Raw genomic sequence first — 16,996 nt, 5'->3', positions numbered from 1 at the left:
ATTATATACAAAAGGCCTAAGAGCCTGTGTTTTTAAAGGAAAGACGGGAACACCAATGATAAACATGAATTCATGCTCTAACTTCACTTAATTCCTACCTGTAGAGTTAACTGTACACAAATAGCCCACTCAATGCATTGACCTATGCAAACTCTAACTATAAATCAGTACTCATGCTGTTAGTTACAATTCTTCCCTGTTGGTCCTCAAACAGGTATTAATTGGTTCCAGTTAAGTAATTGTGTGTGTGTTTAACTTAGTCCTCTTCAGGCTGAAGAAGTGAATATTCCAACGCTAGCAGAATAAAAGGATGCATTCATTTCACGTGGAATACCAACACACACGACAGTGTTACACACAGCACTGTTTCTCCCTTCCTCGTTTTATCATCTTCCCAACAAGCTGGAGCGTTCAAACATCATTTTCAGCAATGGAGCTGACAAAGCCAGACCATGGGTGGACTACAGGAGCCAGCTCACAGGACCTCTGTAAACAGTGTCGGAAATTCCCCAGACACCAGGCACCTTTTGCATCTTGCGCAGGTCGAATTGCAACCATGCAGTTGGCAACTTAACATCTCCATCTGGCTGGTCTCCTTAAGCAGGAAAGCATAAGAGCTTATTTATTGCATTTATATCCCACTTTCTTCTCCAAGGAGTACATAGTTCACCCCCACCCCGTCCTCAGTCAATCCCTACAGCGAGCCTTTGAGGTTGGCTAAGAGGCTGTGACCGGCCCAAGATCATCCAGCGAGCTTCATAGAATCACAGAATTGTATGACAGAGTGAACCCTGATCTCCCAGGTCTGACACTCTAACCACTATACCACACTAGCTTCCCAGTGTCCTTCTGCTATGGGGAAGCTATATAAACTAAGTAGGTAAAATAAAGATTGGGAAAGCAAAACGTCACTTAGAGAAGGACCCGAAATATTTTCCTTGAAGGTTGAACTTGTTTTATTCTGGATTGTTTCATTTGATGCTTTAATGTGTTATAAACTGCTTTGATATTGTTTCTTTAAAATATAAAGCATTTATTATTATTATTATTATTATTATTACTACAATGGTACCTCGGGTTACATATGCTTCAGGTGACATACACTTCAGGTTACAGACTCCTCTAACCCAGAAATAGTACCTCGGGTTAAGAACTTTGCTTCAGGATGAGAACAGAAATCGTGCAGTGGCGGCGCGGCAGCAGCAGGAGGCCCCATTAGCTAAAGTGGTGCTTCAGGTTAAGAACAGTTTCAGGTTAAGAACGGACCTCTGGAACAAATTAAGTACTCAACCCAAGGTACCACTGTATTATTATTAAATGGTGCCTGGACAATCCGTTGTGGTGACCATACTTAGGTTTAAGGTGCCATTGGCACCTTACATACCTGAGCTTGAATATCTGAGCTTCTAACACTGGTCTGTAAGGTTCTCCTAAACTACAAATTCCCAAGATCCCTGACCACTGGCCATGCTGGCTAGGACTGACGGGAGTTCATCAACCTCTGCAGAGTCACAGGTTCCCCACCACTGTGGGCACCACCTCCCCAAGTTCTTCTGTCTGCCAGGCAATTAAAGACACAGAGGAGCTATATCCTACTGAATCCTGAACTGTGCTAGTCTATGCAATTTGCTATCACTCTTACTCAGATGCTGATGTCGAGGCACCATCAAGTCATGCACTGTCTCCATAGTAAGGGAAATCACACTGAACATACTGCTTTGTGTGGTGGACCCAAAGCCACAAAACTTTCATCTAGCAAAAGCAAAGGCCAGTGGTGCTCCGAAACCCAACAGGAACACCTTCTTAGGGTGCAGATTTGTAAAGCCCCATTATAGCACATTTAGCTAAATAAATGGCTGAAAACCAGCCCTCTGAATTAGGCAATCAGTAAATTCCAGCTTTCAGTAAGAGCATCTCTCTCCCTGTAACATTTCTCGAAACTATCCCATAAACTGCTTGGTTAATGCTTCAGTTATGAGGGGGCAACCACGGTGGTGGGTGGGTGTGTGGGTGTTTCCAACCTATTTTCAGATGTTATCACAAATACCCCGTTAAAGACTACCCACAGGGCACTCCACAGAGCTCACAGCCCTCTCCATTAAGCATGAAAGGAAGACGGTTCGTTTCAAACAATACTTTAGGGTAAGATTCCCTAATTGGCAGCAGCTGAATGATCTAGGCTTCTAAGCTGATGCACATGGCAAACTTGGTTTCAGGATACTCCTCTGGCAAGTTATCAAACTAGAGAAGGAGGGAAAGGAGAAGAGACAAAATACAGTTCATGGGCGAAGCCTGAACTACTGACATTTCCAATTCCAGAAAAGATTTCGCAATTGCCTGGGTACTTTACGTTCAGCGTCTAAAAAGTAAATAAGATTCATAGCCCACGTCACTTGTGTCATTCAACAGACTCGAAGCCAGAGATAGACACACTTCTACCTGCTCTATGACACATCCTTTGTAGTACCTCCACAGCAGACTTCACCAACCTAGGCCCTCCAGATATTTTGGAATACAACTCCCAGCAGCTCTAACCAGCGTGGCTGAGTTGTAGTCCAAACCATGTGCAGGGCACCAGGCTGATGAAGGCTACTGTGGAGACTTCAAGAAGCTGGTCATATATTTAAACAATTCATTTGTTTAAAAGTGCCCCATGCTTCCATTACATTGCATCATCACTGGACTTCACTGCCAAAAGTCAGCCCATGCATAAAAAGGTTTTGCCCTTTGTACACTTAGAAAACAGTTTGATAACACTCCAACCAGAGTCTACCCTTTCCTTAAAACTAGACTTAAGACCATTAATGCAATCAACAACAGATTTATGCAAAGTATATTCAAAGCATGGAAGGAGAAAACAGAAATATTGCCTCTAGGTTTATCCTCCTTGCTCCCCTTGGCTTTCCAACCACTATTTAACAACTTTTTTCGACATTTCTCTGCGATAAGGTGGAAAACCAAACAACTATACCTTTTAATTGACTTTTACAAGGTCAGTTACCCATTAATAGGTCATGAATTGCAAACTAAAATAGGAGGAATTCAGATATTCTGGCTACTTCGTTATCAATTGCAAACTTTTTTATCCAACCCAACTGTGAAAATAACAGCCACAAGACAACTAGTCCCTTTTGATAAACTCCTAGCTACAGGAGGTAGAGCGACGGTGTCTGTAATTTATAAAATATTACTCCAAAATATTGTAGGATTTCCCAATGTAATTAAATAACAATGGGAATTAGATTTAGGTCAAGAAATAGATTCAACTCAACACAATGGTCTAAACTGCCTTTTAAATCAATTTCTGCCAGTATAAAGGAGCTAAAGTTAAAACCTATCTATAGATGGCACTTAACCCCAAGAAAACCAGCACAGATACACCCAGGAGTGGCAGCAATATGTTGGTGAAGGTGCCTATCTATAGGTACATATTTTCATATGCGGTGGGATTGTGCCAAAATCCAACAGTTCTTGTTGTCAGGTTTACATGAGATTAGCAAAATTACTAAGCAGAAAATAGAAATAATACCAGAACTAGCTTTACTGAATATATTTCAATGTAATAATGCAAATCTGCTTAATAAAGAACTCATTTGTCATTTGCTATCAGCAGCTAGAAATATAGCTAGATATTGGAAAAATCTCTCATGGGTGAATGTAGACAATTGGTATAAAAGTATATGGGATATCGCTCTACTGGAAAAACTAAGAAATAAGTTACAGTTGTTAAGAGAACAGAAACAAAAGGATAACTTAACAACTACCTGCTGTAATTTTATTATGCATGCAAGTCTTCCAGGTAATAATCAAACCCCTCCCCCCAATGGCATATAACTCAATATGGCTAGAATAATCCTACAAAAAGAAATAATTCTGGGCATCCATGTTCTCCTTTCCCCAGGTTCTCTCTTTCTTACCACATTCATAACCATATTCATATTTATACAGTGGTACCTCGGGTTAATTACTTAATTCGTTCCAGAGGTCTGTTCTTAACCTGAAACTGTTCTCAACCTGAAGCACCACTTTAGCTAATGGGGCCTCCTGCTGCCGCCACACGATTTCTGTTCTCATCCTGAAGCAAAGTTCTTAACCTGAAGCACTATTTCTGGTTTAGCGGAGTCTGTAACCTGAAGCGTATGTAACCCGAGGTACCACTGTATTCAAATTTATATAAATATATCTAACTTTCATATACTAACAAAGGCAGCATTTAATCTATTAATAATCATCCCTGATCCAGACTAATTTTATAATTAGAAAAATTCCACTCAAATAATGTAACCAAGTGTATCTGAATGTTGCATGATTTTCAACTCATAGATCCTTTATCTTTCTCTACCCTTTTTTTATTTCCTTTCCTTTTCTCTCTTTTATGTTTTTTTTCTTATTGATAATTAAATAACTATAATATCTCAATCAGAAGCACTTATTTTTTCTATACAACCTAGACTGAGAATGTGTAAGTGTTATGCACTCTTCAATTGTTAAAAACTGAATAAAAATTCTTTTAAGATATAAAATAAAATGGTTATATATAAAATAAAATGGTTTTAAGATATAAAATAAAATGGTTTCACAACCCTTCTAAAAAGATGCTCAAAGAAAATTAAACTCCAGAACTGCGGGACTAACCAATAAGAATGGCCCTTGCCATATGCATAAGGTTATAATGACATTCCTGGAAATTATTCACTGTTCAGCTCAGGAGGTGAAATCAGAACATGGGCGCTCAGGTGGTCTCTTGGGTATACGAGGCTCAAGCCATTTAGTGTCAAGCCCACAGCCCCATCATTGCACCCAAAAGTCAACAGGAAGCCGGGGGAGGGGCTACTATACAGTAAAACACTCTACTTTCTGCATTAGAGCATTCAGTCATATAGGGCAGCCCCACACAGTACCTGATACAGAAAGCTTAGCCTTGAAACTAAATACAGTGGTACCTCGGGTTACCGCCTGCTTCTTGGGAGAAAAGCAATGACAAACCTAGACAGCATCTTAAAAAGCAGAGGCATCACCTTGCCAACAAAGGTCCGTATAGTTAAAGCCATGGTTTCCCCAGTAGTGATGTATGGAAGTGAGAACTGGACCATAAAGAAGGCTGATCGCCAAAGAATGGATGCTTTTGAATTATGCTGCTGGAGGAGACTCTTGAGAGTCCCGTGGACTGCAAGATCAAACCTCTCCATTCTGAAGGAAATCAGCCCTGAGTGCTCACTGGAAGGACAGATCCTGAAGCTGAGGCTCCAATACTTTGGCCACCTCATGAGAAGAGAAGACTCCCTGGAAAAGACCCTGATCTTGGGAAAGATGGAGGGCACAAGGAGAAGGGAACGACAGAGGACGAGATGGTTGGATAGTGTTCTCGAAGCTACCAGCATGAGTTTGACCAAACTGCGGGGGGCAGTGGAAGACAGGAGTGCCTGGCATGCTCTGGTCCAGGGGGTCACAAAGAGTCGGACACGACTAAACGACTAAACAACTAAACAACAACACCTCGGGTTACATACGCTTAAGGTTACAGACTCCACTAACCCAGAAATAGTATCTCGGGTTAAGAACTTTGCTTCAGGATGAGAACAGAAATTGTCCTCCGGCGGCGCGGCGGCAGCGGGAGGCCCCATTAGCTAAAGTGGTGCTTCAGGTTAAGAACAGTTCGGGTTAAGAACGGACCTCCGGAACAAATTAACTACTTGACCCGAAATACCACTGTATATTAGTCTGAAGCAGTATGTGAATCTACTGCTACCATGTATTACAATGGTACAAAATGTTTACTTCTGTTTCTAGTTAACTTTTCCATAACCAAAGAAAGCTTCAATGTAGGCACTCTGCCCAAATGGCATCCACTTATGCTTTTAAAAACAACTTTTTATAGACCTTAGTATTATTCACCCAAGTAGTGGCATTCTTGTGAAATAACTCAATCTGACTAGCATTTTTCCTGGAGTACTCCAGCAAATACAACACGGACTTGGTTTTCTGCGTTCCAGAAATATCTATAATAAAATGTCCCTGAGCAGCTGCGCTCTAAAGCAGTGGATGGTCATAAAGGCATGAGTTGAAAATAGAATATGGTTGTACAACATTAAGTTAAACATCTTAATCACTGCCCTTATTAATCTATGGGGAGTCTGCTTTAAAGTCATTATTTCATTGTTTCTTTTTAATCTCAATTACTCTCTAATTAAAGTTCTTCCCTAGTCACAGAATTATCTATAGTGAGATATAACAGCTAACTTCAGGTGCATTAAGCTTAAAGCAAAAAATTAACACTCATTAACAAGATTACCTGTTGTGATTAAAGAAGCACAAACAAGGAAAACTGTTTGAAAATTTTGTGAATGAGTGGAAGAGAGTTTAAAACAATACCTTTAAATTAAACTTTTTTTTCTTTTTACCAAACCCATGCAACCCATCGACTCTATTCAAAAGAGAGAAAAACTCTGTTTGCGTCTAGTTATTTCAATGCAACTCCTGAAAACCATAAAGAAGCCTGTTCACAAGCACTTAATTGCAAAAAGTGCTTCATCAGCAGATCCTTAATGCTTTAGCGCTCCCCAAATACTCAACAAGATCTGAAGTGGAATCTCTTCATTCTACTTAGTGAGGCAGACTCTTCATAGGTGCATGGGAAACCACGTTAAAAACAAAAAAACAAACACAGGGGAATGAAGGGACACGAATAACTTTTATACATATATAAAAAAGCCATTAAAAAGTAAATTTCAACCTGCTAAGAAATTTTGAGCTTAGCAGTAAAATTTCCACACACTGCTAAGGAGGAACTGGCTGTCAGATTTCTCACCCGTCTCCGTCGTGAAAAGAAAAACTGACAGATCACAGGAGTTTGCCTTTGTAAACCAATTCGGGAACTTTCATGCTTCTTATTTGTTAGGTCAAAGGTTAAATTGCTGACCTCTGACCTCCTGCTTAGCCGCCTTTCCCTTTTTCTGTAAAGCTTTATTTCTGGCCTGTATTTACATGGATTAGTCTCTTTTCACGCTAAGAAGGAATCTGTTCAAAGCCAAAGCCTTCGTTCTGCTTGTACAAAAAGCAGCCACAATTATTCAGTACCAGACAATGACCATATTGTGGGTTTACCAAAAAAAGAGAGAGGGGGAAAAGAAAAACACCACCTCAGCCATGGCGAGGCCCGTTCTTACTGCACAAAACAATGGGCAGGGGGACAAAGTCTTATCCTGCATTCAGAAGAAAGCAAACAAAGCCAGCCCACTGTGAACTTGATGAAGATGTCAAGCTCTCTTTAAAAATATAAAAATCAACAAAAGGAGGGGTTTTTTCCTCTTGTGCAAAAAGAGAGGAGGAGGAGGAGGAGGAGGAGGAGGAGGAGAAGAAGAAGAAGAGGAGGAAGAAGAAAAAGTATGGTGACCAGGAGGTCCTTCTTTCTGGTTAAACAGTCCTCATCAGCACAGCAATAAATGTTGCTCTGAATTGTAGGCTGAAGTAGAAGAAAATCACTGCAATGCAAAATGATAACAACAGCTTGTTGCTGCTATTAAGGAAGCTACAATGTGTGAACAATGTCAAGGTGTGTAATTTCCTCATGCCCACCCCAGACTTTACCATGCCCCTCCAATTTTTGAACAGGTGTGGATGTGGGTGTCTGACATTTTTCTGGCTCTTTACGTCACAGCCAGACATTAAGAACCACCACCTCTCCCCAAGTTGTGGATGGAACACACAAAATCTCTAAAACGGTCATCAAGAAGGGAGGAGTCCAAAGTACATTTATCGCACCCAGATTGTCTTGAGACAACCTGGTGCCTCCAAAACACCTTCACATACATTATCTCAGGAAACTCAGCAACCAGGCGGGTCAGTATTATGCCCATGTTGCAGAGGAGGTGCTGAGAGAATAGCAAGCTGCTTGTCATAAAGCAAATGACAGAAAATTCACGACAGAAACCATATTTGAACAGGGGTCTTAAGTAACAACATGGAGTCCAAGCGGAAGGATTGGTGCCTGGGGCACCAGGAGAGGGGCCACAATCCGTCAGAACCAAGCTGCCACAAGATGTGGGGGTGGCCATACAGTATGATGTTTTTAAAGGGGGGTCGAAGCTCAGCAGACAAGCAGCTGCTCTATGCGCAGAATGTCCAGGATCTCATCTCAGGTAGGGAGGGTGCATAGAGAAGAAGTCCTCTCCCCTGGAAAGCTGCTATCCCTCAGGGTGGACTGGATGGACCAACAGTCTAACACAGGATAAAGCAGCTTTACCTGTTCACAGACCAGGTAATGGAGAGCAGATCTACCAGCAATTATTGGCTGTGCAAACTAAATGGCAACTTCATGTAGCATACCATTGAATTCAACTTGCTGGGGAGTAATGGTGTCAGGAACTGCTGATCTATGTGGTATCCATGTGGTAAGCCACATAATTTCTGCCTACTGGGGAAGAACTATCTGATTTGTATTCACCCATCCAGGCTGACCAGTGACTCCTAGCAGGCAAGAAGAAGTATAAACGACTTCCTTTTCCAGCTGAGTCTTACCTGAGCAACAGCGTCTACCTGAGCTCTAGCATGTCCTGCATTGCTGGTCTTGCTTTTCATCCTGACTCCTGCCTTCTTCTGCCTACTGGTTTGCCCTCGGATTCCAATTACTCGACAGTCCTAGCTCCCAGTTCCCAGCTCCTGGCTCCTTCCAGACTGCTGCCATGGCCACACCCTCACAAACGAGTGCAGAGAGGACTGCTGCCTTTATGTCCAGCTTATGGGCTTCCCAGAGTCATCTATCTAGCCACTATCTGAAACAGGATGTTGTACTGGCTGTGCTCCTGGTCTGTGATCCAACAGAGTTCTTATAAACTCATAATCCAAGTAGCGTTCATGTCCATTTTTTCAGGCCAGGTTTTCACTTCACTGTCACCTGTGGAAGTCCTACCACAGGAGATGAGGGAGCTGCAAAGATGTACCTGGTGGTATCTCCCAGCAGAGCTTGGGACTTTTGATTATTTTTAGGTAGACCTTGTGTGATCTGCTGAGTAAAATAAAGCTGTTGCTATGCAGAGGTCAGAACACAAAGTAGGAAGCTCTTAGTTCCACCAACTACTCAGCCAGCTTCCAGCAGGAATCAGATTATGGGTACACACTGCACTCTGAGCCAGTTCAAATGCAAATTCTCTCAAACAACGATAGACTCCCTCAGAGTTAATAATTTCCCCAGGAAGATTCATCTCCCTTTTCAACCTACTAGTATGTTTTGGAGAAAAGAAACGAAACACAGAGAGAGACTTAGCAGCTAGGCCTTTTAAATCCCTTTGTTGTAAAAGGAAGCAGCCGAAACTGCCATTTCCTTTACTAATCCTGGGGAACATTGAGCACCCCGCCCCCCCGGCCCCGTAACACGCTCATCACTTCATCCTTGTGTTATGTACCACATTTAGGTTTCCAACTTAAAGCCATACGGGGTGTGGGTGTGTGTTTAAAGGGAGGAGGGAAATGAAAGGAATACTTTAGCTGCACTAAACCATTTTAAGCTATTCCTTGAACACACAGCAAGATTTTTGCGTGGCTCTCACAAAAAGATGAAAGAGGAGGTCCTTGGAGAGATGGGGCCTTCTGGCTCACTGCGTGGCAAAGCAGAGGATCCAACACTCTTTTCTGATGTCTTCTTTGGCAAGCGCACACACGCACACACAAAACCTACACAAAAGCTTCCTACACAAGGGGGGGATTTCACTTTTGTGAGCCTTTCACTTTCAAATGTTCCAGCTTTGGTGACTTATTTTGATCAGTTACTTTAGACTAACAAATACACTTCCCCCCCCCCCCCACCCTATGCTATTAGTCACAGAGCTATATCCAAATTCTCTTCACTCTTTCTAATAAGGAAGGCCCCTTTGGCAGAGGTCTCAAAAGTTCACTGGATTCTGATAACGGCTCATTTCTCGTACACGACACGTGATTGCTTCCTTGAAGAAAACAAAATAGGCAATTTGAAGGTAGAGGAAAAGAAAAGAGGAAACAGGCAGTAGCTCTGGTTTTTCATTCTTACTGCAGTGCGTGACTTTTATAAGCTTCTTTCAGTCTATCTGTATAAGAATGATTCTATTTATTATGAGAATGTAGGTGATAATGTCTATGGCAGTTTCATATCAAAGCTTCCAAGGGCAAAGTTGGTGTTGAAAAAAATCTTGCAGGAAATTTGAAATTAAAGGAACAGGCAGCAGTACCTGAGGTCTGATACAGAAAGTGGCCCCCAAAACTGTTTCCATTAATAGCCCATCTTCTCAACTGATCAACCAATTCCTTCACTTTTTCCAAGTTTAGTATCACTAAAATGGAAGGTTAAAAATCAATTGTTCTCCCTCTGTAAAGGCAGCACTCCATATTCAGAGACCACTCAACTGGTGTGGGTGGGTTTAATATTCAGGAAGTCATGCTTGTGATGACATTGAACATCCAGAACAGGCACAGCCTAAACTAGCCAACATGACACTGTCAGCAACACACAACTTCAGAATCAAACAGGTCTCTTAATAAAAAGTAACAGAACCATAGAACGACGTAATTGGAAGGGACTCTAAGGATATCTCCTTGACATCTGAAGGGAGGGTGTTCCACATGGCAGGCACCACTGTTGGAAGGCCCTCTGCCTGGTTCCCTGTAACTTCACTTCTCACAGTGAGAGAACTGCCAGAAGACCCACGGAAGTGGACCTCAGTGTCTCAGAGCCACTGTCTATAATATTTGAGAATTCTTAGAGAACAGGGGAGGTCCCTACAGACTGGAGGCAGGCAAATGTTGTCCCCATCTTCAAAAAGTGGGGTTGGGGTGGGGAAGCAGACCCAGGTAACAACCGACCAGTGAGCTTGACATTGATACCAGAAAAGGTCCTAGAACAGATAATTCAACCGTTGGTCTGTGAGCACTTAGAACAAGAGGCTGTGATTTCTAAGACCCAGCATGGATTTCTCAAAAATAAGTCATGCCAGACCAATACGATTTCTTTTTTTGATGGAGTAATAAGCTTGGTGGATCAAAGGAATACTGTGGACATAGTGTATCTTGATTTCAGTAAGGCTTTTGACAAAGTCCCCCATGATATTCTTGCAAGCAAGCTGATAAAATGTGGGTTGACTGACCAAACCCAAAGAGTTCTCATTAATGGTTCCTCGTCATCCTGAAAAACAGTGACAAGTGGGGTGCCTCAAGGTTCTGTCCTGGACCTGTTGTTGTTCAACGTCTTTATAAAAGACCTGGATGAAGGAATTAAGGAAATGCTCATCCAATTTGCAGATGGCACCAAACTGGGAGGTGTAGCTAATGCCACAGAATACAGAATCTAGACCGAGGACTTTATGTGGCAAGAGCACTGTTTGAAGAAATAAATGCACATATGAGAAAAATGATTCTAGGAGAATATATTGATGAAGTGCCAGAACTTCCAGAAAAGTAGATAAAAGCTATAGACTCAATTCGGGGGGGGGGGGGGCAAGGAAGGAGAAAAATCCTTGAATCCAATACACAGTCTGAAAAGCAGAATAGAATGGCAGAGTTGCAATTGGTGTGTGGAGGATGGAAGGAACAGAGCTGCCAAATACTGGAATTTTGATTTTGGGGGGAAAACCCAGGAGTGGAGGCGCGGCGGAGAAAGGACTGACTTTGTGTGCAATCTGAATGGAATCTTGCTCTTCTGGTTAAGTGGAATAAGAGGAGAAAGAATGGACAAACAGGACTGGTGGACCAGTATGGACAAACAGGACTGATACAGATTTCTAGATGGAAATGGCACAAGAAATGGATTGGGACACAAATTAAAATTTTAAAGTTAACTGAACTACCATGCATTAATAGCCAAATACAATATTTTTTAAAAGCTTTTCTCTTGAAGGAGGAGATAAAGAATAAAGTACAAGTTTTATCATTGTGATGGCAGTAACTGGAGAATCTTCTTTCTGCACTGAAAAAGGTAAACGAATTGGTGAGCATTGGGTGGAAGGCTGGAAAAAACAATGTCCAGCAAAGGGAGGAATAACTGAATAACCTGGACTGAGCATTTTAATATTTTGAAGGAATATTCTACATACAGCTGACAGGTGGATAGCTGGAGATCCTTTTACCTATTTGTTTACTCTTTTCACTTTTATCTCTCTTGATAGTTTATTATTATTTTTATATTACTACTGTTCCTCATTGTACTTTATTAGAACTGTATACAGATGAAGGGGAAGGACAGTATGGACCGCATGTGAGAGGTGGGTAAGGGGAGATTTCACAAGGTGAGAGACTGTACAAAGAGAGAGATGAGCCCAGGTGAGAGGTGGGAGGGCACACCTTCCTTCACAGGGGATGAAAGTTAAGATAGAGTGATAAGGGAGGATCTTGTAGTTTCTTTTTATGTTCCTTCTTTCTTTAGTTTCTTTATTTCCCGTGGATTAGTTTGTTTCTTTTATTGTGTTGTGAAAACTTTCAAATATCTCAAGGGCTGTCCCACGGAAGAGGGAACATGCTTGTCTTCTCCTGCTCTGGAGGGTAGGACTCGAACCAATGTTTTCAGCTGACAGGAAAGGAAATTCCAACTGAGAATCAGGAAGTACATTCTGACAGCAAGCGCTGTTTGACAGTGGAATGGTCTCCCTTGGACTTTCCTTCCTTGAAGGTCGGGTGACCATCTGTCCTAGATGCTTTAGCTGAGATTCCTGCATTGCAGGGGGTTGGACTAGATGACCCTTAGAGTCCCTTCCAACTCTACAGTTCTATGATTCAGACACGTAGACACTCCCACACACCAAAGCCACCAAGTCTTTCTTTCCAGTTTTCCCTCATTATCCTAACACCTGCTCAGAGAGGCTTTTGGTGGGATCCCACACCTGATTGTCATAAGCCTCTCACACCAAGGCTTCCATACTGCACGGACCCATTAGAAGCTGGGTACACACTCTAAGCCTGCATCTTCTTCAGCCAAGCACAGGCATACCACCTGGATTTTGGTTCACAAATCCCACTGTGGGCTTCTGTGCCTTTCTAGCTTCATATGGGTGGTTTGCAGAAAAGTGGTGAAACAGTATCTATACTTGGCTGGGCACTTTTCTGATGATGGAGATCAACTACAGATAACTTTGCTAACAAAACCAAGGATACCCATAACATTTGAAAGGCAAGACAGAGACTATAGGAATTATGTAGGTACTTGATTTATAGGCCCACTCCCCAAAAAAGGTTGAGTGGTCCACTAAGAACCTCAGCAATTTCCAAGTTGTCTGCGGGGCGAATAAATTAGCAGTTTGGTAAAAAATGGATTATCTCATTGAAGAATGAATTGGCATCAAATGCTATTTTTTTAAAAAAAATAATAATCAGTAAGCACAAGGATTTTGAGTTTTGGAACAAAATGTTTACTAAATTATCTAGTTAAAAAAAATCTGAACTTTTTAACCCACCTTCTCCCTGTAGGAACTTAATCCCTCTAGACACAAACATGCTTCAAAACAGAAGATTACTACCAGACACTAGTACTGTACAGAATAACATTTAAGTTCACACTTCCTCCGATTTTCAAGCAGGGGATGGTGAGAGTTCAACTGGGCAGAAGCTAGAGTTAGTTTCTAAATGGACTCTGCCATTTCTTCAAATCCCACCGTCAGGAGAGCATACCTGGGCAAGTGCTTGCTCCCAAACCAACCTGCCTCCAGTTTGAGAAGAGCATAAGAGTAGACCATCTTAACAGGGCTTCCTCCTTGGGAAGTGAAGCAGACATCATCTAGGGAGAAGGCTTTTAAGGCTGTTGCACCCCAGTTATTTAGGATTACTACTGATGGAGAAGGGCCAGAGCTAACAAATAATAAGTATAGGTGAACGTTTTAAAAATGCGGCAACACCCTATATCGGATTGTCCTAAGAATATTGGACTGAGTTGGGGTGAACAGGCATGCAATACTACAGCGTGTTCTGATGTGCTCAAGGTCTGACCTGCAGCACTAAGGCAAGGTACGACGGCCAGTGTGGCACAGTGGTTAGAGTGTCAGACTAGGGTTCGAATCCTACTCGTCCACAAAGTTCACTGGGTATGTCACTTGGGCCAGTCACTGCCTCTCCGCCTAACCTACCCTCACAGGGGATAAAATGAGGAGAGGAAGAACCATGAGCACCACCTTGAGCTCCTTGGAGAAAAAGTTGGGCTATAAAAGCAATAAATAAATAAACTCTCTCCACAGCGATAAGAATTTTATAAGTGAAAAAATACACTATCTTTAAGTCATTAATAGGGTGATAAAATAGAATGGGGAAAAAGCAGACAACCAACGCCAGCAACATTACAACTTTCAGATAAACTGCAACTAAAAAGTCAAGTATTTTGAGCCGCCCACAATGATAACGGGCTGTGGGTGAAATTTACAGATTTCAAAAGAAGGCTGACAGTTCCGACTGGTGGCAACATTTAACAAAAGGCTTTTCTCTGAATGTTGGAAATCAGACGTTTGCCAATGTTCTGGAACTGGAAGCAACTTCAGCCCAACAATGGTTTAGAAGCTCAGCAAGACCACATCTTCAGCTTCCTATATTGACCTGAGCGGTTCCACTTTTCTTACCAGGTGGTCCACTAGGGGACTTAAATATGGAACTGCAGGCCGCACCCTGCCTTGACGTGCAGTGGGGGGAAATGAGGCCAAAACTGGATCCCCAACCCTGCCCCACAGCCCTTCCACTGCCTTCCCAAAGACAGCTAAGCTTTAGGAAGGAGACACGGGGCACCAGCAGAGCCCTAGAGCCCTCCCACTTCCTTCCCAAAGCCCAGCACCCAACTGGGTAATGCGATGGCAGGGGTGTGGTGTCAAATGTTGCCAAGGGTCACAAAAAAGGTCTTGTGGCCCTTGGGCCACTCATTGGACCACCCTGCTCTGAACCAATTCCCCCCCCCCCCAAATAGCACAAACCCTGGTGGAAGCCGTCAAAAGCACTGTAGGTACAATACATAAACAGCATCTGCATTTTACAGTACCTGGACCCGCTGATGCTGAATTGGTCACTTCAACATAGACTTCAAATGTTGTTTCCGGGTTTTGCCTGAAAAAGAAAAAAGTTGTTAATAAATCTAAGTAATGCTTTTTGGAATGATTCACAGAATCATAAAATCACAGAATCTTAGGAGTTGAAAGGGTCCCCAAGGGCCATCTAGTCCAACCCCCTGCAATGCAGGAATCCTCAGATCAAGCATCCAGGACAGATGGACACCCAGCCTTTGCTTAAAAACCTCCAGGGAAGGAGAGCTCACAACCTCCTGAGGGAGATTGTTCCACTGTTGAACAGCTCTTAGTGTCAGAAAGTTTTTTCCATATATTTAGTCTGAATCTCCTTTCTTGTAACTTGAAGCCATTGGTTTGAGTCCTACCGTCCAGAGCAGGAGAAAACAACCATGCCCCCTCTTCCCTGTGACAGCCCTTAAGAGGTGTGAAGATGGCTACCATATCTCCTCTCAGTCTCCTCTTTTCCAAGCTAAACATACCTAGCGCCTTCAAGCGCTCCTCATAAGGCTTTGTTTCCAGACCCTTAATCCTCTTGGTTGCCCAACATTCCTTTAAATGGGGGCTAAGAATGTAGATTAAAGGTAAATGTCAACTATCAGATCATACCAACAAAAGCAGTGGTTCCCAATCTTTTTTACCACCCCCTTGGTTCCATAAATTCATCCCCAATGCCCTCTACCCTTCCTCTACAAGGAATTATTCAGAACAGCCATTTGCATGACCCACCATGGAACGTAACAACCCAATAAAATTCCAAACAGGAGATTACACATTTTGTTAATCCAGACCTACCAATCAAGTTGTAGCAACCTTAAGTCTGCACAGGGCCAGGGCAGGATTTAGGTTTGATGAGGCCCTAAACTACTGAAGGTAATGGGGCCCTCTATATAGCAGACAGGGCCTAATACTTAAATCATAGGAGCCTACACAACACTCTTGCTATATGTAGGTTTTATTTTATCTGTTTTTTAATCTTTCATTTTGGAAATGTACATCCAGGTTGTTGTTTTTTCTTTAATTTTTTGGGGGGCCCCCAAGAGAGTGGGGCCCTAAGCTATAGCTTGTTTAGCCTAAATGTAGATCCGGCACTGCACAGGGCAACAGCCTACTCCACTTGATGCATCATGATCAGCTGATGTCAAGGAAGCCCCCCTAAAAGATACAGGCTTGATTAGAGTCTGTCATCAAGATGAAAGCCAAATCAATTTGGGCAAAACAGAACCGTGATAGAAAGCAGGATCCAGAGAGCACAGTGTGGCTTTTATTTATGTACCTCCATATGAAAGAACAGAGGCACCTGTGGTTTTCTGAAAGAGTAAGGGGTCACATTCAGCAACACGTCCGGCCAAAACAATTGCAGGCTTCAAGGAAAACAGAAGCAGTGAGACCATCAGCCACATCTGCCCGTGTGTTTGCCTGCTCCCCTTCCCCATAAGCAGAGCTGATGATTAATTATTGCAACACATTATTTAACAGCAGCTATAATTAGACCAAGGCAGCCTTTCAACACCTCCTGGAGTAGTTTTAAAAATGGGCCCACAGTTTGCTAGTCCTGTTTTCATTTTAGCTAAATGTGTGCTTTAATATTTCGAACGTGTTGCCAAAGATAGCTGGAGAAGACTCTTTTGAGAGCGTGGAGTGGAGCAGCCAGCCAACGGGGCAGCTCAGCCTCTCCAGCCGGATCCTGGTCAGTCCCCTGCCCATCTCGTCCACCCTCCAGTTCTCACACCCCAAGCAGGACCTGAGCCCAAGAGCCCTCTTCTCCCCTCCTGTGGCTTCCAGCAACTGGGATGCAGAAGCATTGCTGCCTCTGACCATCGAGGCAGAGCATAACCACTGTGGCTTGCAGCCACCCAAAGCCCTCTCCTCCACGTGTGGTCCAGTCCTCATTTAAAGCCACCTAAATTGGTAGCCACCACTGCCTCCTGTGGCGAAAAGTTTCATGGTTTAACAATGCACTGCATATCTCTCCTAAGTCTTTCAACGTTCAGCTTCCTTGGATG

The 16,996-nt window shown here is 42.7% G+C and overlaps 1 protein-coding gene across 8 annotated transcripts in view; it reads right to left on the bottom strand.

Annotated features, from left to right (window-relative positions):
* The window catches only part of DENND1A (DENN domain containing 1A), a 264,250-nt gene that overhangs the window by 230,603 nt on the left and 16,651 nt on the right, over positions 1-16,996 (bottom strand). For all 8 annotated transcript variants that reach the window (XM_083422935.1, XM_083422939.1, XM_083422937.1 and 5 more), the window contains exon 2: positions 14,969-15,033. In XM_083422935.1, the coding sequence (XP_083279061.1) occupies positions 14,969-15,033 (65 nt within the window). The remainder of the gene's footprint in view (positions 1-14,968; positions 15,034-16,996) is intronic.

The sequence above is a fragment of the Podarcis tiliguerta genome (genome assembly GCF_965153285.1).
Source record: "Podarcis tiliguerta genome assembly, chromosome: Z".
Taxonomy (NCBI): Eukaryota; Metazoa; Chordata; class Lepidosauria; order Squamata; family Lacertidae; genus Podarcis; species Podarcis tiliguerta.
The sequence above is the reverse complement of the archived record's forward strand: the minus strand, read 5'-3'. Positions and strand labels throughout refer to the sequence as shown.